Source organism: Bos indicus, chromosome 7 (genome assembly GCF_029378745.1).
Source record: "Bos indicus isolate NIAB-ARS_2022 breed Sahiwal x Tharparkar chromosome 7, NIAB-ARS_B.indTharparkar_mat_pri_1.0, whole genome shotgun sequence".
NCBI lineage: Eukaryota > Metazoa > Chordata > Mammalia > Artiodactyla > Bovidae > Bos > Bos indicus.
The window spans coordinates 47275755-47298698 of NC_091766.1; the positions used below are offsets into that span (position 1 = coordinate 47275755).

The 22944-nt window shown below is 38.1% G+C and overlaps 1 protein-coding gene across 1 annotated transcript in view; it reads left to right on the forward strand.

The window, feature by feature from the left end:
- The window catches only part of SMAD5 (SMAD family member 5), a 62370-nt gene that overhangs the window by 20275 nt on the left and 19151 nt on the right, over window positions 1–22944 (forward strand). The window contains exons 2-4 of the mRNA XM_019964960.2: window positions 7514–8085; window positions 18596–18847; window positions 22749–22868. Of these exons, the coding sequence (XP_019820519.1) occupies window positions 7683–8085; window positions 18596–18847; window positions 22749–22868 (775 nt within the window). The 5' untranslated portion in view covers window positions 7514–7682. The remainder of the gene's footprint in view (window positions 1–7513; window positions 8086–18595; window positions 18848–22748; window positions 22869–22944) is intronic.

Sequence of the window (22944 nt, forward strand, 5' to 3'; positions counted from 1 at the left end):
GCTTAGTGGGCAGTGTGTGCAGTCCTTAGGAACATAGGTTTCTGGAGCTGGGCTGCTAGGGTTCAGTTCCTGACTTTGTTTCTTCCTATCTTTGTAAATAAACATTAATTTATATAAGTTACATCTAATTTCCTTTCACCTATTCTCTTATCTGTTAAATGAAAATTATGGAATTTACCTTGTATGACTGTTTTGAGGTTTGAATGATTTTCAATTTATATGTGCTCGATGGTGGTTGGCATAGTGAAGTTTCAATAAATGTTAGTGGTATTATTCTTCTTATCAGAGGAGTATTATTATCTGCTTTAGCAGTTGCTTTTGTAGAAAGGAAACTATTCACATTCTTAAAATAGCTGTATTCTTTCAAGAAAGTTATATGTCTAAAAGTCTACCTCTGTGGGTAACTTTTTAAGATCACGCATGCACTTTTGTCTTTTCATCAGTAGCAGCACAGCCCACAGTCTACACTTCCTATAGAGGGTTTTTAGCATGACACAGTAACAGAGGTTCATAATAATAACTAAGTCATTAAGAAAAGCTTCTGCTATATTTAGGTCTTCATGAGCCAGTGATATTTGGTTCAGGAATGCACTCATTCAAAATGAAATCACTTTAAATGCAAACCAGTATTTTATAGTGGATTGTGAATAAAAGGTCTTATTGGGACTTTATCTTAAAAAAACTAAAAATTTGGAAAATCATTAGGTTATAATTGTAAACATGCATTAATCTTATAATAAAGACTGAATTGAATGTAGACCTAATTTTTCTTATAAAATAATTTAGTTGCATAATATGACATCCTACATGCTTGACATTTGTGATACTAATATTAAGAGCATTTTTATTGTTGTGAAAATACTCATAAAAATATGTATCAATTTCCCCAGGGACTTCTGTTAATCTTTTGATAGTGAAGTTATTGTTTCTGAACAGAGAATAGATTTCCTTACTGATCACTATAAAAGTGGTGGACTTCGCAGGCTCACTGTTCATCATCAGTGCAAACCACTGGAGTACGAATAAAGTTGCTATGGACATGTACTTGCCTTTAGGTTGACATAGCACTTGTTTCAGTTGGATACCTACCTAGGAATGGAATTGCTGGATCATAGGGATCCATGTTTAGCATTAGTAGATGTTGTCAGTCTCCCAAAGTGGTTGGGCTAATTTATGTTTCTGTTGGGCTAACAGAATATGTAAGAGTTGTTTTGATTATCATGAACATCTGCTTTTTTTTTTTTTTTTTAATTCTAGCCATTCTGGTGGATGTAGAGTGATACTTCACTGTTTTTTTTTTAAATTTTTTAAAAAATTTCTTTGATAACTAATGCTGTTGAACCCATTTTATCATCTAATGGCAGTTTTGATACCTTTTGTGAAAGTTCCTGATCAGGCCTTTTATTTACTAGTGAATTTTTATGATCAGTTTTGCTCCTTTTTTAACTTTGTAAGTTGAAACTTATAAAACAAATACTTGGATTACTTGTGGCACACACCAGCTATACAGTTTGGAAAGTTACAAAACATTTTTAAAAAGAATTCTGGTAAACGTTTAAAGTTTTTAATCATTCCACATTTAAAGAGGTGAGTGCAAAGTTTGTCCTTTCCCCTTTCCCAGTAGTAGAAATTCATGTGTGAATAGCATATTTCAGTTTATGAAACATTTATTACATGTGTGTTTAATTGTGTTTTTAGTACTTTAGGCACACATTATTTTATTACTTCAATATTTTAATGACTTAGGAACCATCATCCCTATTTTATAGAAAAATCAATGGAGTTAGAGTGATACCTCATCATGGTCATATATCTAGTAAAGGATAGAATCTGATTCTCTTCTATTTTCATTATGATACTTTAAAAAATTAAAATAGTGCATTTTTGTGTTATAAAATATTTATACACATAGAAAAATAGAGAAAATAATATACTGATGATTTGTCAGATTTTCTTCTAATGTAGTTTTAAAAGAAACACAGCTAAAGCTTTTCCATTCTTTCTTCTACATTCTTTCCTTCTTTCCCTGAAAAGTAATCAGTATTCAGTATGCATGTCATTTTCATGCATACTTTTATTCTCTCTGTGCATGTCTGTAAAGAACTATTTTTTTTGTTTTAAATTTTATGCTGTTGCTCTTATAAAGGTATTTTATGTTTTTATGAATTGCTATTCTAAAACTCTCTACTCATTCATTTAATAAACAAGCACTGTCCTTAGGTTCAAGGTTATATGATGATGGATAAGAAAGACAAGGCTACCTGTCTACTAACATTTTTGTGAGGAAGACTTGTAGTTAATAAGTAAAATCAATATCATTGTTTTGAATGCCATGAGAGAAAATTGAGCAGGATCAAGGGATAGAGAATGATGTGGGAATTGGATGTATGCTATTTTAGATAAAATAGCAAGGGACCTCCTTTTCAGGAAGTGACAACTGAGCAGCTAAATTAATCGAGAGAGAAAGCCATGTTAAAAATCTGGGAGAGGAGATTTCCATAGGAGGGAACATCAAGTGCAAAGGCCTTGAGGTAGAAATGACTTTGGAGTATTTGAGAAATGAAAAGCCTTCAGGTGTGGTTAAGTACAAAGTTAGCTAAGAGAAGGCTAAGAAATGAGATAGGAGGAGAAGCCAAAGGCTCAATTGTGTAGGTCCCATAAAGCAATGTTAAAGAATTTGGATATTGAGTGTAATGGGAAACAGCTGGATGATTTTTGAGCCGAAAAAGGACGTGGTTTGATATACTGTTTTTAGCTTTTTTTTTTTTTGGCTGTGCCTTTGCAGCATGTGGGATCTTAGTTCCTTGACCAGGGATCGAATTAATACTACTACGTTGGAAGCCCGGAGTCTTAAGCACTAGATTGCCAGGGAAGTATGGTTTGATACACTTTTAAGATTACTGTTTAAGATTCCAGATTACTGGAATTCTGTGTATTAGAAAACAGGATGATAGTTCTGTAGAGATACGGAAAGAGCTTGATGATAACATTGTGTATACATTTTTCTGTGCGTTTTTTCAATATACTACTATTTATGTAAAAAAGGTTATGATTATTTATATATCTGTATTTGTGTAAAATTTCTCTGGAAAGACATAAAAGACAAAAGAGGGATTCCCTGTGAGAAGGGGAACTGAAGATGGGAGAAAAATAAGAAGGAAGCTGACCACTCTATACTTAACATGACAGGAAAATACTTAAAAATTGTAACAGAAATCGTACACGTCTTCAGTATTCAGTCAGCCAAATTTTCACAAAGTGACTCTCGCATAAAATCACTCAGAGGGAAATGAAGAGCTTTGCCAGGATGGCAGAAACCCTCAAGTTTCCTTCTGGTCAGTGCCCGCAGCCTTCCTTTTAAAGGGTAGCCGCCATCCTGAGTTCTCATAGCATGAATTGGTTTCACCTGTTTGTTTTTTGGTTTTGTACTGGCACTCTTAACTCCATTCTGTTCTATAGTAGATAACAGGTTATCAACTAGTTGTGTTTTAGCATTATGCCTCTGTTAACATATTATTGACCCCAGGGCTTTTTATAGAAACTAATACCTGTAGCCAGCGATTTGTTATGTAAGTGAATATTGAAACACTCTGGTCAATAATGTTCGGGTAACAAAAGGAGTATTACTATGTCTCTGGTCTATACGTTGTTAAAAGGTTAAAACAATACAGAAGCATATGGAACAAATCATGCAGGACCCCCTTTCTATTGCTTATCTCCCATTCCATGCTTCTTCCTAGAGGTAACTGCAGTCGGTTATTTAGTGTGTAGCCTTTTAGTCCTTGTTCTGGGTTTATATACCCAAATAACTTTTCCCCCTTTTTTCTTGTTAGTAAATAATATGGTTAGTATTTAATAGTAGAGATGCTAGATTAGTAGTTAACATTTATTAAGCATGCTGTAGTGGTTAACTAAGTATCAGGTTTTCAAGCTCCTCTGCTTTTGTCTCCCTCCTCTTTAACATATCATTGCTTCGTACATGCTGTCTCTCATATACATGCACTACTCTAGATTGCCAGGAGAAATATCAGTAACCTCAGATATGCAGATAACACCATCCTTATGGCATAAAGTGAAGAGGGACTAAAGAGCCTCTTGATGAAGGTGAAAGAGGAGAGTGAAAAAGCTGGCTTAAAACTCAGTATTCAAAAAACTAAGATCATGGTATCTGGTCCCATCAGTTCAGTTCAATTCAGTCACTCAGTTGTGTCCAATTCTTTGCGACCCCATGGACTGTAGCATGCCAGACTTCCCTGTTCGTCACCAACTCCCAGAGCTTGCTCAAACTCATATCCATCGAGTTGGTGAGGCCATCCAACCGTCTCATCCTGTCATCCCCTCCTGTCATCCCTTTCTGATCCCATCACATCATGGCAAATAGATGGGGGAACAGTGGAAACAGTGACAGACTATTTTCCTGGGCTCCCAAATCACTGTGGATGGTGGCTGCAGCCATGAAATTAAAAGACGCTTGCTCCTTGGAAGAAAAGCAATGACCAACCTAGACAGCGTATTAAAAAGCAGAGACATTTCTTTGCCTACAAAGGTCCGTATAGTCAAAGCTATGGTTTTTCCAGTAGTCATGTATGGATGTGAGAGTTGGACCATAAAGAATGCTGAGCCCCGAAGAACTGATGCTTGGTGTTGGAGAAGACTCTTGCGAGTCCCTTGGACTGCAGGGAGATCAAATCAGTCAATCCAAAGGAAACCAACCTTGAATATTCATTGGAAGAACTGATGCTGAAGCTGATCCTGCAATACTTTGGCCATTTGATGCGAAGAGCCGACTCATTGGAAAAGACCCTGATGCTGGGAAAGATGGAAGGCAGGAGGAGAAGGGGATGGCAGAGGATGAGATGGTTGGATGGCATCACCCACTTAATGGGCATGAGTTTGAGCAAACTCCAGAAGATGGTAAAGGACAGGGAAGCCTTGTGTGCTGCAATCCATGAGATCACAAAGAGTCGGATATGACTGAGTGACTGAACAACACTCTGTCCAGCCTCTGTTATATTCTAGTATTTTGGAATTAAGGTCTTAGTCAGCTGGGCCTGTCTGCTCTTTATCCTGGGAAATGCCCTATTCATACCTGCCCATGTATTTTTTTATGTTCCCCTTTCCTTTGAAATTTCCCTTCTCATCTCAGACAACCAAATCATGCCTGTACTTTCTGACCCAGATGGCTTTTATCCTGTATCCTTAATGCTGCTACAACTGAAGACTTTTTATACAGTTTAACTCATAACACTGTACACTCTGTGACCTGTTCCTAAAGCGTGCTTTTGTTTTCTTGTTATATTTCCCTGGTTTAGTGTAGGCAGTTTTGTTTTCCCGGTGAAAATTATCCTATGAAGTGTTGGGAAAGACATACTGCCTAGGCTTGGGCATATCCATTCCTACGTAAGGAGTATACCTTCACTTCCCTGCACCCTTCCTCATATGGTTCCAGCACGCAGTCTGTAGAGCCACTGCCGAGCATGTCTCTCACTTCCCAGTGACAGCAAATTACTTGGTGGAATTTGAATTTAGTGAAATGAGGTGTGCGTTTTTCTCTGCACTCTGTGTGGTCTGGCCTTGCAAGTAGGGAGGAGTCAACATAATTGAAGATTGTGCAGTTCCTAGTGACAGGTGCCAAGAGGTTATGATACACATTTCTTGGGTGTGGTGTACAGTGAATAAATGCTTGCAGCTCTTGGCCCTTTTTTGATCAGTGAAGCACTTTTTAATTAATATTTTTATTTCTAGAGGAAGAACTGTAGTTTTCCATAGCTCTTCAACCCTTTTCTCCTAAAGAGGAGTCAGTGCTCCTTTTTCTCTCCTTTTCTGGATCAGCACCTAGAACAGTGCCTAGCACTTTAATAGGCTCTTAGTAGGCAGCAGGCATATGTTGAAAGAATAAATCAATTGGCTCTTAAGATGAAACTATTTGATACTGTTTTTTTTTTTTAAGTACCATTATGACTATTCATAGTACATGGCACGTAATGTTGTTGAATTTAACTCTATTTTATTTTGTTTACTCAGACTGTAAGTATCTGCAGTGTGGGAGACCCGGGTTTGATCCCCAGCTTGGGAAGATCCCCTGGAGATGGAAATGGCCACCCACTCCAGTATTCTTGCCTGGGAAATCCCATGGACAGAGGAGCCTGGTGGGCTATAGTTGATGGGGTCGTGAAGGGTCGGACATGACTGAGCAACTAACACTTTCACATTATGGGACTTATTTTATTTTTTGGCTCTGCTGGGTCTTTGCTGCTGCGTGGGCTCTTCTCTAGTTGTGGTGCATGGGCCTCTCACTGCGGTGGCTTCTGTTGTGGAGCAGAGGCTCTAGGGCACACAGGCTCAGTAGCCGGAACTCCCGGGCTCTACAGGTTCAATGGTTGCATCGCACAGGCTTAGTTGCTCTGTGGCATGTGGGATCTTCCCGGATCAGGGAACAAACCTGTGTCTCCTGCAGTGGCAGGCGATTCATTACCTGTTAGTCACCAGGGAAGCCCTACTGGAGTTTTAACTGAGCACATATAGTCTTTTCTGGGAAGATCACCCCAATCCAGAATAAACTTGATGCTAGAATATTCTATTATTTGTCCAAGACAGAGTTGCAGCATTATTTAGGTCTAAGAAAGGAAGCATCTTTTGTTACTGACATCCTTTTTCCAAGCATTACTCCTGCTATTTCACTAATAACTAGTTGTATGGTTGACTGTAGTAACCACAGGAGATTGTACCCACTCTTATCAGTGGAATGCCACTCCATATCACTTCTTCAGGGTATACAATGGTGTTCTGCCTGGAGCAGGTTCATTAGCTTAACATACTTAAAATATCGGAGAAGGCAATAGGAATTATAAAATGATAAACTATTTTTGGGGGGATTAAACCTTGGGTTTATTCTTTGTAAATCTAACTTTCTTCATTTTAAACGTAGATACTTCCCATTTTTCTGCCAGTTATGATTTATTTGAGTATGTCTTATGACAACTTCTAATACAATTTGCATCTAATAATGTGACTTGAATAGTACTGTGATTTTTGTGCAAACCTTACAAGTCTGTGAAACATTTTAAAGAAAGTAATGATGCTAGGGAAGCACTAGGTTTCTCTTAAGACCTTTGTTCAAATCAGGATACTATTATATTCAAAACTGACACAGCATATAACATGGATTTCAGTGAAGAAAACTACTTCAGAAACTTGGCTTCTGACAGAAGGAAATAAAGGTCTAGGGGCTGTTTTTTGTGGGGTGATAATGTGTAGAAAGTAGAGCACCCTACTTTGCTTGTGGTTATCATTTGACATTGCCAATGAGATTCATATTATGAAGAAGGAAGTGAGTGGTCACAGGACTTAAGAGAAAATTTTTCTGTCTAGACTTAGGTTTTTTGTTTTATTTGGTAAGGCTTTTCTGCTCTTATTGAAAGTAACATACTTTTCAAATTATATTGATTTAAATGTATGTAAATTTTGTTTGTTTAAACTAGGGATCTTATCCTTTTTACCTTTTCTCTTTCAGGGCTTGAACCAATGAAAGAAGCTTCTGGCACTTATGAAGATAAATGTCACTCCTTCCTTTTAAATTGCAGCTTTTGCTTAGGGCCTGTATATGACTTTTCACCTGTCATCTGTATGTTCAGTAGACACTGACTTTGAGTTGCAGAAAGGTTTCTGAAGATTTAAATCAAATGACGTCAATGGCCAGCTTGTTTTCTTTTACTAGTCCAGCAGTAAAACGATTGTTGGGCTGGAAGCAAGGTGATGAAGAGGAGAAATGGGCAGAAAAGGCAGTTGATGCTTTGGTGAAAAAACTAAAAAAGAAAAAAGGTGCCATGGAGGAACTGGAGAAAGCCTTGAGCAGTCCAGGACAGCCCAGCAAATGTGTCACTATCCCCAGATCTTTAGATGGACGCCTGCAGGTTTCTCACAGAAAAGGCTTACCCCACGTTATATACTGTCGTGTTTGGCGCTGGCCTGATCTGCAGAGTCATCATGAGCTAAAGCCATTGGATATTTGTGAATTTCCTTTTGGATCTAAGCAAAAAGAAGTTTGTATCAACCCATACCACTATAAGAGAGTGGAGAGTCCAGGTAGGTTTTAATTCCCCTGGGAAGAATTATAAAAACTTCTGCCTCCTGATTTGCATTTGACTGAATTTAGTAATTAATAGATTACTTTAGTTTTATGCTTCCTTCTTAAAGTTTTTAATCTTGGGAGGAATAACTGGACCAACCTCAAATAAAAGTTAAGAAAGAATTCCTGTCCTGACCTCAGCCACGTGACCCCACCTCCTACGTACCTTGTTCAGTTAGGAATCTCCATCTGTATTACCTCTACATTACCGTTCTTCCTGTTCTTTGTTGACACCCACTCTTGTTAGTCTTTCTTTTCTACCTTTTGACTTGTCAAATTCACTAATGACTGTGTTCTTACAAACAGAGGGATCAATCATTCTCGGTCCTCATCTTACTTGCCCTGTCAGCATTGTTTGGTACAGTTGCTCTCCTTTCCTCCCACTCAAAACTTTTTCATGTTGGCTTCTGAAGCACAGCACTCTTAGAATTCTCTTACCTCACTACCTGTTTTTGCTTAGTCGCTTTGTTGGTCATTTTCCTGTTTTCACAGGACTCAGTCCTTGACTTTTTCTCCATCTATATTTTTCCTGTAGGTACTCTCATGTTATCACATGTCTTAAAACCATCTATAAATTCATGCTCACATTTTGAACTCCAGAGTCAGCTTCTTCTGACTCTATCCAGTTGCCTACATAACATCTCCACCCAAATGTCTAATAAACATACCAGATTTAATGTCAAAATAGGACTTCGGATTTGTTTTTCCCACTAAATCATTTTTTCCTCCAGTTTTCCCTGTTGAAGTCAACGGCAGTATCATTCACATAATTGCTCGCTAGAAGTCATCTTTTATTTCTCTCTGAAATTCTGTGCTTAAGCTATGAGGAAATGCTGTTTGCTATACCTTCAAAATGTACTTTGATCATATCATCTCTCACCATCTCTAACACCACTACTCTAGTACAGACCATCATCATCTTTTACCTTTAAGTAGTCTCCTAATTGGTCTCTGCCTTCTCTGTCCCCCAGCCCATTCTGTTTCCTGTTATAGCAGCCAGAGTGAGTGTTAGGAAGTATATATCAAATCATGTCAGTCCCTGCCCAGACACTTAAAGGCTTTCTGTCACACTTAGAACAGATTTCTACAAGGGTCTACATGACCTATCCTCAAGCTTCCTCTGTTCCCTGGACTTGTCATACATGCTCTTTCCTCTACTTAGAGTACTCTCCCCCAAGCATCTTTTCATGTCACATTTTCTTATTTCATTCTGTCCTTGCTTAAATGCCTCATCACTGCTTGAATGTTAGGTATTCATTTTGTTTATTGACTAATGTGAGAAGGACCTTCCTCTGTCTCATTCTGTACTGCATTCCCAGTGCCTAGAATAGTTTTATTACCTGGAACTTAGGAGTGAGTGCTCAGTAAGTATTTTTTTGTATTGAATGAATTATATAAGCTGAGATACTAGTTGGGTACATTACTTACCTATTGCTACATAACAAAGTACCATAAGCTAAGGGGCTAACACACATTAATTATTTCACAGTTTCTGTCAAGTCAGGAGTCAGGCATGGCTTTACTTGGATCCTTTGCAAGGCTGTAAACTAGGTATTGGTCAGTCTTGGGTCTCCATTGGAGGCTCAACTGAGAAAGGTTCTGCTTCCAAGCTCATGTGATTATTATCAGGATTCAGTTCCTTGCAAGCTGTTGGATTCTGGCTGGTTGTTGACTCCTTCATTTGCTTACCATGTGACCATCTCAGTAGGTAGCTCACATTCGTGGCTGCTTATTTCTTCAAAGCCAGTAAGAAAGGGTTTTCTTGCTAGAAGAGGCATTGTGTTCTGGTGGAATGTTAGTATATATATTCTGTTACTTTTGCCATATTCTGTTGCTCAGGAGCAAGTCACAGATAATATACTCAGATGGAAGGGATTACACAGGGTAAACAGAGGCAGGAATCATGGTAGCCACCTTAGTCTGCTGGCCACACTAGATTTCACATGAAGATAGTATATGCTGATATGGTTTAAAAAAAAAAAAACTGTAGCAATAACATTAGATGTGGAGACTAGCAAAAAAAATAAAACAAAATAGGAGTAATGGTGCTGTCAGGCAAAGTTTATTTTAAGGGCTTTAGAGCTGCCAGTTGGTATTTGAGGTGATTCTCAATTTCTTATTGAATCCAAGGAGAGCTGTAGCCAGAGGAATTGATGAGGAAAGGCAAGTATGAGGATTTAAAAGAGAAGTATAGTCTGAAAATCCCAGGCTTGATATTTGCTGGAAGTTGTTGGCAAGAAAGGGACTTTAGTATATTCCCTCATAACCAGGGTGTGTCTGATAGTCAATAGAAATGTCTTATTTTTGTTATCTGTTTTCCTCAGCTGTGATTCATTCTGTAGAAAAGATTGGGGCTTAGGCCTGGTATGCTTAAGCAAGTTAAACAGCTGTAACATGGGATGGATCACTTCATAATACCAGTATTAATAAAGTCATAGTAATTAACATCATTGAGCACTTAAGGACTAGATACCCTTCATGAATCACTGCCTTGTCATGGCTCAGGGGCTTGCATAACTCAATGAAGCTATGAACCATGCTGTGCAAGGCCACCCGAAACAGATTATAGTGAAGAGTTCTGACAAAACGTGGTCCACTGGAGGAGGAAATGGCAGCCCACTCCAGTATTCTTGCTGTGAGAACTCCATGAACAGTATGAAAATGCAAAAAGATATGACACAGAAAGATGAGCCCCCTTCATCATTAGGTGTCCAGTATGCTACTAAGAAAGTGTTAGTGTTAGTTGCTCAGTTGTGTCCAACTCCTTGCGACCCCATGGATGATAGCCCTTCAGGCCCCTCCATCCATGGAATTCTCCAGGCAAGGATACTGGAGTGGGTAGCCATTCCCTTCTGCAGGGGATCTTCCCAACCCAAGGATCAAACCTGGGTCTCCTGCATTGCAGGCAGATTCTTTACCATCTAAGTCACCAGGGAAGCAAAAATGCTGCTGAGAAGGTAGTGGTAGTGATTTAGTCACTAAATTGTATCCAACTCTTGCAATCCCTTGGACTTTAGCCTGCCAGGCTCCTCTGTCCATGGGATTTCCCAGGCAAGAATATTGGAATAGGTTGCCATTTCCTTCTCCAGGGGATCTTCCTGACCCAGAGGTCAAACCCATTTCTTCTGCATGGCAGGCGGATTCTTTACCACTGAGCTACTAGAGTCACAGAGGGCAATTATTAATAGCTACAGAAAGAAGGAAACAGCTGGGCCAAAGCAGAAATAATGCTCAGTTGTGGATGTATCTGGTGGTGAAAGTAAAGTCTGATGCTGCAAAGAACAGTATTCCATGGGAACCTGGACTGTTAGGTCCATGAATCAAGGTAAATCGGACATGGTCAAGCAGGAGATGGCAAGAGTTAACATTGACATCTTAGGAATCAGTGAACTAAAATGGACAGGAATGGGAAAATTTAATTCAGATGACCATACATCTACTACTGTGGGCAAGAATCCCTTAGAAGAAATGGAATAGCCTTCACAGTCCTCAAGTCTGATATACAGTACTTGGGTGCAACCTCAAAAATGATAGAATGATCTTGACTCGTTTCCAAGGCAAACCGTTTAGTATCACAGTAATCCAAGTCTGTGCCCCAACCACTGATGCTGAAGAAGCTGAGGTTGACTGGTGCTATGAAGACCTACAATGTCTTCTAGAACTAACCAAAAAAGATGTCCTTTTCATCACAGGGGATTAGAATGCAAAAGTAGGAAGTCAAGAGATACCTGAAATAACAGGCGAGTTTGGCCTTAGAGTACAAAATGAAGCAGGGCAAAGGCTAACAGTTTTGTCAACAGAACATGCTGGTCATAGCAAACACCCTTTTCCAGCAATCCAAGAGACGACTCTACACATGTACATCACCAAATGGTCAATACTGAAATCAGATTGATTATATTCTTTGTAGTTGAAGATGAAGAAACTCTATACAGTCAGCTAAAATAAGGCCTGGAACTGATTGTGGCTCAGATCATGAACTTCTTATTGAAAAATGTAGGCTTAAATTGAAGAAAATAGAGAAAACCACTAGGCTATTCAGGTATGACCTAGATCAGATCCCTCATGATTATTCAGTGAAAGTGATGAATAGATGTAAGGGATTAGATCTGATAGACAGAATGCCTGCAGAACTATGGATGGAAGTTTGTAACATTGTATAGGAGGCAGTGACCAAAACCATTTCAAAGAAAAAATGCAAAAGGCAAAGTGGTTTTCTGAGGAAGCTTTACAAATAACTGAGTAAAGAAGAAAAGCGAAAGGCAAGGGAGAAAGGGAAAGATATACCCAACTGAATGCAGAGTTCCAGAGAATAGCAAGGAGATAGAAGGCCTTCTTAAGTGAACAATGCCAAGAAATAGAGGAAGACAGTAGAATGGGAAAGACTAGAGATCTCTTCAAGAAAATTAGAGCTATCAAGGGAACATTTTGTGCAAGGATGTGCATGATAAAGGACAGAAACAGTAAGGACCTAACAGAAGCAGAAGAGATTAAGAAGAGGTGGTAAAAATACACGAAGAACTATACAAAAAAGGCCTTAATGACCTGGATAACCACAATGGAAGATCATTCACCTGGAGCCAGACATCCTGGAGTGTGAAGCTGAGTGGGCATTAGGAACCATGAACTATGAACAAAACTATTGGAGGTGATGGAGTTCCAGCTGAACGGTTTAAAATCCTGAAAGATGATGCTGGTGAAGTGCTGCACTCAGTGTGTCAGCGCATTTGGAACACTCAGCAGTGGTACAAGACTGGAAAAGGTCAGTTTTCATTCCAGTCCCAAAGACACTGCCAAAGAATGTTCCAACTACTAGACTGTTTTCACATGTTAGTAAGGTTATGCTCAAAATCCATCAAGTTAGGCTTCAGTAGTATGTGAACAGAGAACTTCAGATGTACAAGCTGGGTTTCAAAGAGGCAGAGGAACCAGAGAGCAAATTGCCAACATTTGTTGAATCATGGAGAGAGCAAGGGAATTCCAGAAAAACATTTACTTCGGCTTTATTGACTATGCTAAAGCCCTTGACTGTGTGGACCACAATAAACTTGAAAATTTTAAAGAGATGGGAGTACCAGAACACCTTACCTGTCTCCTTAAAAATCTATATGCAGGTCAAGAACAGTTAGAACCAGACATGCAACAATGAACTGGTTCCAAATTGGGAAAGGAGTATGACAAGGCTGTATAGTATCACCCTGCTTATTTAACTTCTCTGCAGAGTGCATCATGCGAAATGCCGGCTGGATGAATCACTAGCTAGAATCAAGATTGCTGGGAGAAATATCAACACTTCAGATATGCAGATACTATCATTCTAATGGCAGAAAGCAAAGAGGAACTAACGAGCCTGTTGATGAGGGTGAAAGAAGAGAGTAAAAAGCTGGCTTAAAACTCACCATTAAAAAAAAACTAAGATCATGGCATCTGGTCCCATCACTTCATGGCCAGTAGAAGGAGAAAAAATGGAAACAGTGACAAATTTTATTTTCTTGGGTTCCATAATCACCACAAATGATGACTGTAGCCATGAAATTAAAAGATGCTTGCTCCTTGGGAGGAAAGCTATGACCAACCTAGACAGCATATTAAAAAGCAGAGACATCACTTTGCCTACAAAGGTCCATATAGTCAAAACTATGGTTTTTTTAGTAGTCGTGTATGGATGTGAGAGTTGGACCATAAAGAAGGCTGAATTCCAAAGAATTGATGTTTTGAAACTGTGGTGCTGGAGAAGACCCTTGAGAGTCCCTTGGACTGCAAGGAGATCAAACCAGTCAATCCTAAAGGAAATCAACCCTGAATATTCATTGAAAGGACTGAAGCTGAAGCTCCAATACTTTGGCTCCTTGCTGCGAAGAGCTGACTCATTTGAAAAGACCCTGATGCTGGGAAAGATTGAAGGCAGAAGGAGAAGAGGGTAGCAGAAGATGAGATGGTTAGATAGCATCACCAGCTCCATGGACTTGAATTTGAGCAAACTCCGGGAGATAGTGGAGAGCAGAGGAGCCTGGCATACTGAGTGAGGTCCATAGTGTCGCAAAACTTCAGAGATGACTTAGCGACTGAACAATGACAAGGACTAGACACTTTCGTAATCCTATGAGGTTATTCCTTCATGGGGTTTGAAAATGGTATAAACATTTTATGATACTCTTAAGTTTACCAGTAAGTTACAGATAGGGAAACCAAAAATTAATAGAAAAGTAGCTTATAAAAGGGGCTTCCCTGAAGGCTCGGAGGTAAAGAATCTACTTGCCAATTCAGGAAACATAGATTCAATCCCTGGGTTGGGAAGAACCCCTGGGGAGGGAAATGGCAACCCATGTAAGTATTTTTGCCTAGGAAATTCCATGAACAGGGGAGCCTGACAGGCTATATAGTCCAGGGGGTCGCAGAAAGAGTCAGACACAATGTAGGGACTAAAAAACAACAACTTATAAAAGATCACGTAGTTAATATGTAGTGGAGCCAGCAAGTATTGCAGAGTTGGAAAAAAAAAGAGTAAAACACAGTTGGAAAGTGATAAAAGCAAAATAGAGAGCCAGGCTAGGTGATTCAGTATTTAATAGTGTTGTCCAGTGGTTAAGATTACTTTCTTGAACCAGATTCTCTGGATTTGGATACTGACTTCACCAGTACTATCAAAATGACCATAGAGAAATTAATTAACCTGTCTGTGACTTTGTTTCCTTATCTGTAAAATGGGAATAATAATACTTACCTCAGGTTAGTTATGAGAATTAGATGAGTATGAAAAGTGCTTAGATAAAACATTAACTGGCTCAGAATAAGTTTCATATTAAATATTCTTATAAAATAATAATTCTTAAAGCATTGGAGATAATGTGAAAGAGAAATTATGAAAGAAATACTATTAGAACAATTCCCAGAACTGAAAATTGAATGGGCCCAATGACTAAGTAACCAGAAAAGGAGACAGAAAAAAGATCCATACGTGAAATTTTAGCATATCATGGATAAGAAGATTTTGAGAGCTCCCAGAGTAAAAAAGAGAGGGCACATAAAAAAGACTGGAAATGAGAATACTGGATTTTTCGGTACAATTTTGGATTCTAGAAAAAAATAAAGCAGTACCCTGTACATTCAGAGAGAAAAAGGTTATTCTGGAATTTGTCTGTAGATAAACATAAGACAGGTTACTTTCATATAAGCAAGGACTCAAAATTTATCTTCCTTACATCCTTCCTTAGTAAACTAATAGAGAATGAGGTCCAGGAAATGGGATCCAACTGGAGAGAAAAGAAGAGGAAGTCTAAAGACCTTGACTTTGTAGGGAACTTAAATAGCAAACGATGGAGGATCCAGGGGAGAAAATTGAATCAGTAGATTCTTTATTTGTGGCACCTGGAAAATAGTATTGGTAGGAATTTATTAGATCTGTTGGACTTCGGGAAATTAGTGGTACAAACATGAGATTAAGCAAATGAAGGACCAAGGCAATAATTAAAAAAAAAGTTGTTCAAGAAAAAATATAATACAAATTTGGCTCAGCAATGAATTGTATCTATGTAATTTATATAATATATAAACTATCATAAACACAGGATATTGAGTTAACCAAATTTTTATGTGACTTTATTAGGAAGAGAATGGGGAATAGAATGATTTAAGAAATCTACTTCATTTGCCATAAAAGTAAGTCTACAGATAATGTCTTGACAAAACAGTAACAGCAGTATAAGCATTATTATTTAGTAGGGCACAAAGTGAATTTTAGAGGAAATGGATAAGTTTAAATTTGTTGTTTCTGGAAGCAGTTTGGGAGCAGGCTTAGAAATTGTTCTTTTTGTTTATAATCTCTTGTAGCATCTATCTTTTTAAACTATCAGTGTATTATTAATTTTGAATGAAAATAATTTCCTAAAAAAGTATGTGTATAGGTAATATACAAGTTAAAGAGAAATTAGTGATTTTAGTTCTGTCTCAAAAAATCCTTACTGGATTGAATTCCTAAATAGTTATTTCACTAAGTCTTTCAGATTGCTAGAGAGCTGAACATAGACATTCTCAGTGTCTCATGTCCTTCTGTCCCGTGGCAGCTGCCCATCATTTTGTAAGGAAAACAGCAGTTAGTAATACATAGGAAAAAGCAGTCCTAATCAGATATTAACTACATAGTCACAATACTAATTCAGTAAAATAAAAAGATAAAAAAACAATACAAATTACAGAGCTTCTGATCGCTGAGGTTCATCCCTACTTCAGGAAGCGGAGATACAACCTAGTTCATTTTAAAACAGTTTAATTTTGTCACTGCTGACTTGGGAAGATCCCTTGGAGAAGGGAAAGGCTACCCACTCCAGTATTCTGGCTTGGAGAATTCCATGGACTGTATAGGGTCTCAGAGTCGGACATGACTGAGCGACTTTGACTAAACAGGTTTAGTGAAACTAAATGTTTCATTAAACATTTCACTAAATGTTTCACTCTTTCACTCTGCTTAGATGTTAGAGTCAAAGGGAAATTTTTGAAAGTGAAACTACACTGACAAATACAACAAAATTATGAAAGAGATGAGTTAGTACCTTAAGTTTAGAGAAATCAGATTTTTCAATTTCCTCTTGGGAAAGGTGATCAGATGTTATTGATCACTTGAGTTTTTAGAAAAATTGAATGTTTGAATAAAGTGGATCTGTTAAAAAATGTGTTCTTTAAAATTGTTTAGTGAAAGTTGCTCAGTTGTGTCCGACTCTTTGTGACCCATGGACTATACAGTCCATGGAATTCTCCAGGCCCGAATACTGGAGTGGATTCTTTACCAGCTGAGCCACAAGGGAAGCCCAGTTTAAAACTGTTTATGCTTGTGTATATTTTTGTTATGGATGTGTTTAAGAAAATAATTTTGAGTGGAAGACCTCTATCTAGGAATTGTTACTGTTTTCAGTTGGGTAAACTTTACTGAAGAACATAAAATACGGGCTTCCCTTGTGGCTCAGCTAGTAAAGGCTCTGCCTGCAATGCGGGAGACCTGGGTTCAATCCCTGGGCTGGGAAGATCCCCTGGAGAAGGGAAAGGTTACCCACTCCAGTATTCTGGCCTAGAGAATTCCATGGACCCCCATGGGGTTGCAAAGAATTGGACACACTGAGTGACTTTCACTTCACTTTACATACTATTTGGACCTTGCTAGTGGCTTCCCTTGGAGAAGGCAGTGGCACCCCACTCCAGTAATCTTGCCTGGAAAATCCCATGGACGGAGGAGCCTGGTAGGCTGCAGTCCATGGGGTGGCTAAGAGTCAGAGACGACTGAGCGACTTCCCTTTTACTTTTCACTTTCATGCATTGGAGAAGGAAATGGCAACCCACTCCAGTGTTCTTGCCTGAAGAATCCCAAGGACAGGGGAGCCTGGTGGGCTGCCGTCTATGGGGTTGCACAGAGTCAGACACGACTGAAGTGACTTAGCAGCAGCAGCAGTGGCTTCCCTGGTGGCTCAGATGGTAAAGAGAAAGAAAGAAGAAATGTTCAAAATTGGAAACATGGAGGCTTTTAGGACCTATGCATAGCTGCTTTCAACTTTATTCTCTAGGCATACCTCCCAGTTTAGTGCTTAGCCCTCTGACTGTCCTTTGTTCTATCTTTCCAGCTCCTCTTCTACACTCTTGACACGCTCCACCCCTAGCACTTCCATGTGAAATGCTTCCCGTTCTTTAAGGTCCAATCAGATGTTGTCTTTTCCACAGTATTTTGTTTGCCTCCTTGCTCGCTGGGAATACTTACCTCTGTTGAACTCTCAGTGCATTAAATTCTCTGTATTATGGTTGTTTTCATCTATTTTTTAATTAAAAATTTTAAAGTTATATTAGCCCACTATTTTATTTCAGATTCATATGAACACCTTATGAAAATTACAGTCTTGGATGGTAAAGAGCAAACATGCAGAGAAGTAGGACTGTCATGGAAACGGCCATCTGGACTGCAAACTAAGGAATGATGCTTTGGCCCACATGGTTTAGGATGTGTTCCCTGTTTCATATAGATAAAGCAAGACCAACAGCAGTAACATCTAAGGAGATGATGACATATTTACCTTTTTTTTTTTTTTGGTATCATTGACATAATATTATATTAAGTTTCAGGTGTACAACATGGTGATTCATAGTTTTTAAAGGGTTAGGGTTATATGCCAATTATAGTTTTTGTAAAACATTGGCTTTATTCCCTTTGCTGTAATTATGGTTGCTCTTAAATATGCTTACCACGATTATCTTCTCTGCTTGGGTATCTGTCATCTAGAGTATATTATATAGGCTGAATGCTTAGAGAATTTTCGCTTTAATTATTATGTAAATACCGATTCAGGGTTCTAACAAAGCAGCCCTTCCTAAAAGTAAATTGTTTTAATAGGTTTACCATCTTCCCTCAATCCTTTCTTATCTGTCCCTTCATGTGTATGAGTTGTTTTAGTCATTGCTCACAGACGACTTTTGATTTTTGTCTTTCAGTCTTACCTCCAGTATTAGTGCCTCGTCATAATGAATTCAATCCACAACACAGCCTTCTGGTTCAGTTTAGAAACTTAAGCCACAATGAACCGCACATGCCACAAAATGCAACGTTTCCTGATTCTTTCCATCAGCCCAACAACACTCCTTTTCCCTTATCTCCAAATAGTCCCTACCCGCCTTCCCCTGCTAGCAGCACATATCCCAACTCCCCAGCAAGTTCTGGACCAGGAAGTCCATTTCAGCTCCCAGGTAAGAATTTATTTTATTGATACAAAAAATAACTCCTAAGAATTAGCATTTGTTCTAATACTGCTGATCCTCTGGGTCAGCTGTTAATATGTCAAGAACTATTTTTGACTATTCTTTGGTAATTGTTTGATTTCCAGAAGAGTTTTGAATTTTATTTTGCCAAGTGCTGTATGTTTAAAAATGCAAGTAGATACATTTTTCACAAAATATAATAGTCCTAAAATGTGTATGGAACCACAAAAGATACAGAATAGCCGAAGCAGTTTTCCGAAAGAGGAACAAAGCTGAAGGCAAAGCTGAAGGCATCATACTCCCTGATTTCAAACTGTATTACCAAGCTGTAATAATAAAAATAATATAATATTGGCATACAAACAAACACATAGATCATGCAACAGAGTAGAGTGTCAAGAAATCAACTCATGCAAAAATTGTCAATTAATTTACAACAGAGGAGCCGCAAATGTACAAGGGGGAAGGATAGTGTCTTCCATAAATACGTTGGTGAAACTGGACAGACACATGCAAAAGGATGAAATTGGACCATTGTCTTGCACCACCCCCAAAAATTAACTCAAAATAGATAGAGTTTAATGTAAGACCTCAAATCATAAAACTCCTAGAAGAAAACATATATACTAAGCTCCTTAACTAGGTCTTGCTGATGATTTTTTTTAATCTGACACTAAAAGCAAAAGCAACAAAAGCAAAAATAAACAAGTGAAACTATATCAGACTAAAGCATTTCTGCACAGCAAGGGAAACCATCAATAAAATACAAGGGCAGCCTACTGAGTGAAAGAAAATTTTTGCAAATGATGTATCCAATAAGGGGCTGATATCCAAAATTTATAGGAAGAACTCATACGACACAGTGGCAAAAAAAAATATTAAGATCTGAATACATACTTATCCAAAGAAGACATTCTTTTGGCCAATAGATACATGGAAAGATGCTCTAGACATCACTAATTGTCAGGGAAATGCAGGTCAAAACCACAGTGAGATATTACCTTACCCTTATTACAATGACTGTTTATCAGAAAGGTGGACATAACAAGTGTTGGTGAGGATTTGGAGGAAAGGGAATTCTTGTGCACTGTTGGAATGAAAATTAGTGTGGCCAGTTTTGAAAACAGTATAGAATTTCCTCAAAAAATAAAAAATAGAACTGCCATATGCTTCTTTAATTCTACTTTTGGATATTTATCCAAAGAAAACAAAAGCACTGACTCAGGAAGGTATCACCCCTCTCATGTTTATTGTGACTTTATTTATAGTCGCCATGATTTGGAAGCAACCTAAGTGTTAATTTATGGATAAAGAATATATGATAAATACACACACAAATATTATCCAGCCATAAAAAAGAATGAGATCTTGCCATCTGTGACAACATGGATGAATCTTGACAGCTTTATGCTAAGTGAAATAAGACTGAGAAAGACAAATACTGTTATGATCTCCCTTATATGTGGACTTAAAAAAAACAACTAGGCTCATAGATACAGAGGACAGCCACCTCTGGTTGCCAGAGGTGGTGAAAAAGCAGTTGAGGGAAGTGGGTGAACTGTTTTTATTTTTTTTAGTTTACATAAATGGAAGTGTTTAAAAAAGCAAACACAGTTTGGGGGAGATTGGCAATTACCCTTTAAGAACAGTGACAATAAGGTAGATAAAATTTAAAAGTTGCACTCACTCCTCCAACCCACCTTCCCTTATCTCATTGCTTGATCGTTCTCTATGGCATGTATTACAATCCAGTGTAGTATATTTTGTCTTTACTTATAATCTGCCTCTTCCCCCTCCCAACTTGTCCATAAACTCCATGAAAAAAGGGATTTCATAGCATCTTTTGTTTATTGCTACATCTCCAGTACCTACGTCAGAGTCTAATATGCAGTAGATCCTCCAGTAAACATTTGTTAAATAAATAGATGAAATTACAGCAACACATAAATATATTTACTGCTAGCTATGTAGATATACCTATATGTTAAGTGGTTGCCAGTGCAGATTGAGAGTTTGAAGCCAAATGGTGCTAACTTGAATGATTTCATAGAGAGGAGTCCTATGTACAGTAAAGGCAGAATATAGTAAAAACTCATCAAAAACATAAAGACAGAAAATGACTCTGTCTGATGAATATGAAGGAAAGTAGATAATCGGAAACAAAGTGTCGTTAGATATCAGTTGGCCATATATTGGACCAAATGACTAAATCTATGTATGCCACTAGGCATTACAATTAAGTTCTGTCAAAGCAACAAAGGAAGTGGCTGTATCCGACTTGTTAAATATTTTCATAAAGTTTTTACTACCGAATACCATTTATCAAGTGCCTTTTATAGATGAAAGATATCACATTAAATTTAATCTTCAGAACGTCCATGTGAAATAGATATTATTCTTATTTTACAGATGGAAGATGAAACTGGTATTAACCCCAAGAGTTTAAGTACCTTACTTAAGGTCACATAGCTAATAAGTGGGGGTTCAGGCTCAGGTTTCTCTGACTCTAGTCTGTGCTTTTTTAACTTTGCTACATTGCTTGTCAAATCATTTTATACTTTGATAGCTTAAAATGCGGAGAAGGCAGTGGCACCCTAGTCCAGGACTCTTGCCTGGAAAATCCATGGATGGAGGAGCCTGGTAGGCTGCAGTCCATGGGGTCGCGAAGAGTCGGACACGACTGAGTGACTTCACTTTCACTTTTCTCTTTCATGCATTGGAGAAGGAAATGGCAACCCACTCCAGTGTTCTTGCCTGGAGAATCCCAAGGACAGTGGAGCCTGGTGGGCTGCCGTCTATGGGGCTGCACAGAGTCGGACAGGACTGAAGCGACTTAGCAGCAGCAGCAGCAGCAGCTTAAAATGAACTCCAGTTATCTTTAATTAGATAACTGATGCACTGATTTGCCTGAAGAAGGATCATAAGCAGATTTTTAAAGTAGCTAAATTTTATTAATGGCATGCATGGTCTTGTATGGTTAAATCATTAGAAATATTGGAATGCCTCCTATTGCAGGCAGTCATATATAAATATATACTTAGTGGTTTCTTCATTGCAATGAAATACCAATTGAAAAGGATTTAAGTTCCAACTGTTTAACTTGCTCTTAGGTGTCTTTTCAGAAACTGATTTTCATCCTTTGTACTCCAGTCAGTGCCGATTGGTAGCTCTGTCTCAAAATACATCTTGTACAAACCTTGAGGTGAAAGACAAGTTATATATTCAGATAGATGTTCAGTATTTATAGTTACTGAGACAAAGAAGTATGGCTATAGCTTTTGTAAAGGTTTGCAGCCGGAAATGTTTTAACTGAAAAGATTTTGTAGTTCATTTTGTTTCCTTAGAGCCATAGGACATAATGCCATTGTAAGACATCGTAAAAGAATTAGATAGCTGCTGTTAGTGTTGCAGATTTTGAAAGAGCATGGTTTTATTTTCCAGTTTTAAATAACAATACAGTGTGTAATGATCTTGGCAATTTAAGAATGTCTCTGTAGATATCTGAACGAGGGAGGATAATCTATGGCCTTCAGATTGATTTACAGTAGTTGCAGTTTCTCTGAGCATATGATTCTAAGCAAATGAAGGCAAAATTCTTGACCTTAAATTCTATTGTAGTGAATTTTAGCAGTGATAATACTATGCTGGATTGGACCAAATTCATGTGGACTGGTAGTAGGTTTCTGGTGGCTAAGGGGTATGCTGTCTTTTCTCCTTTTGCCTTGCCCTAAGGTAGCATCCTGCATTTTTGTGTGTCTGTGATGTTTGGTAATGAATCCTACTGGCAATTTTTAAGAACTTTCTGATACATTTAGATTTAACTTTGAGCAAGATAAAGATTTTAACTATTATTTTGGGACTCTAACTTGTCTTTTTTTCTTTCTGTTAGCTGATACTCCTCCTCCTGCCTATATGCCACCAGATGATCAGATGGGTCAAGATAATTCCCAGCCCATGGATACAAGCAATAATATGATTCCTCAGATTATGCCCAGTATATCCAGCAGAGGTAAAAAGTACAATGCTTATTTTGTTGTTTTTGCTCTTAAAAAAAAACAAAAACAAAAACAAAACTTCTCAGTCAC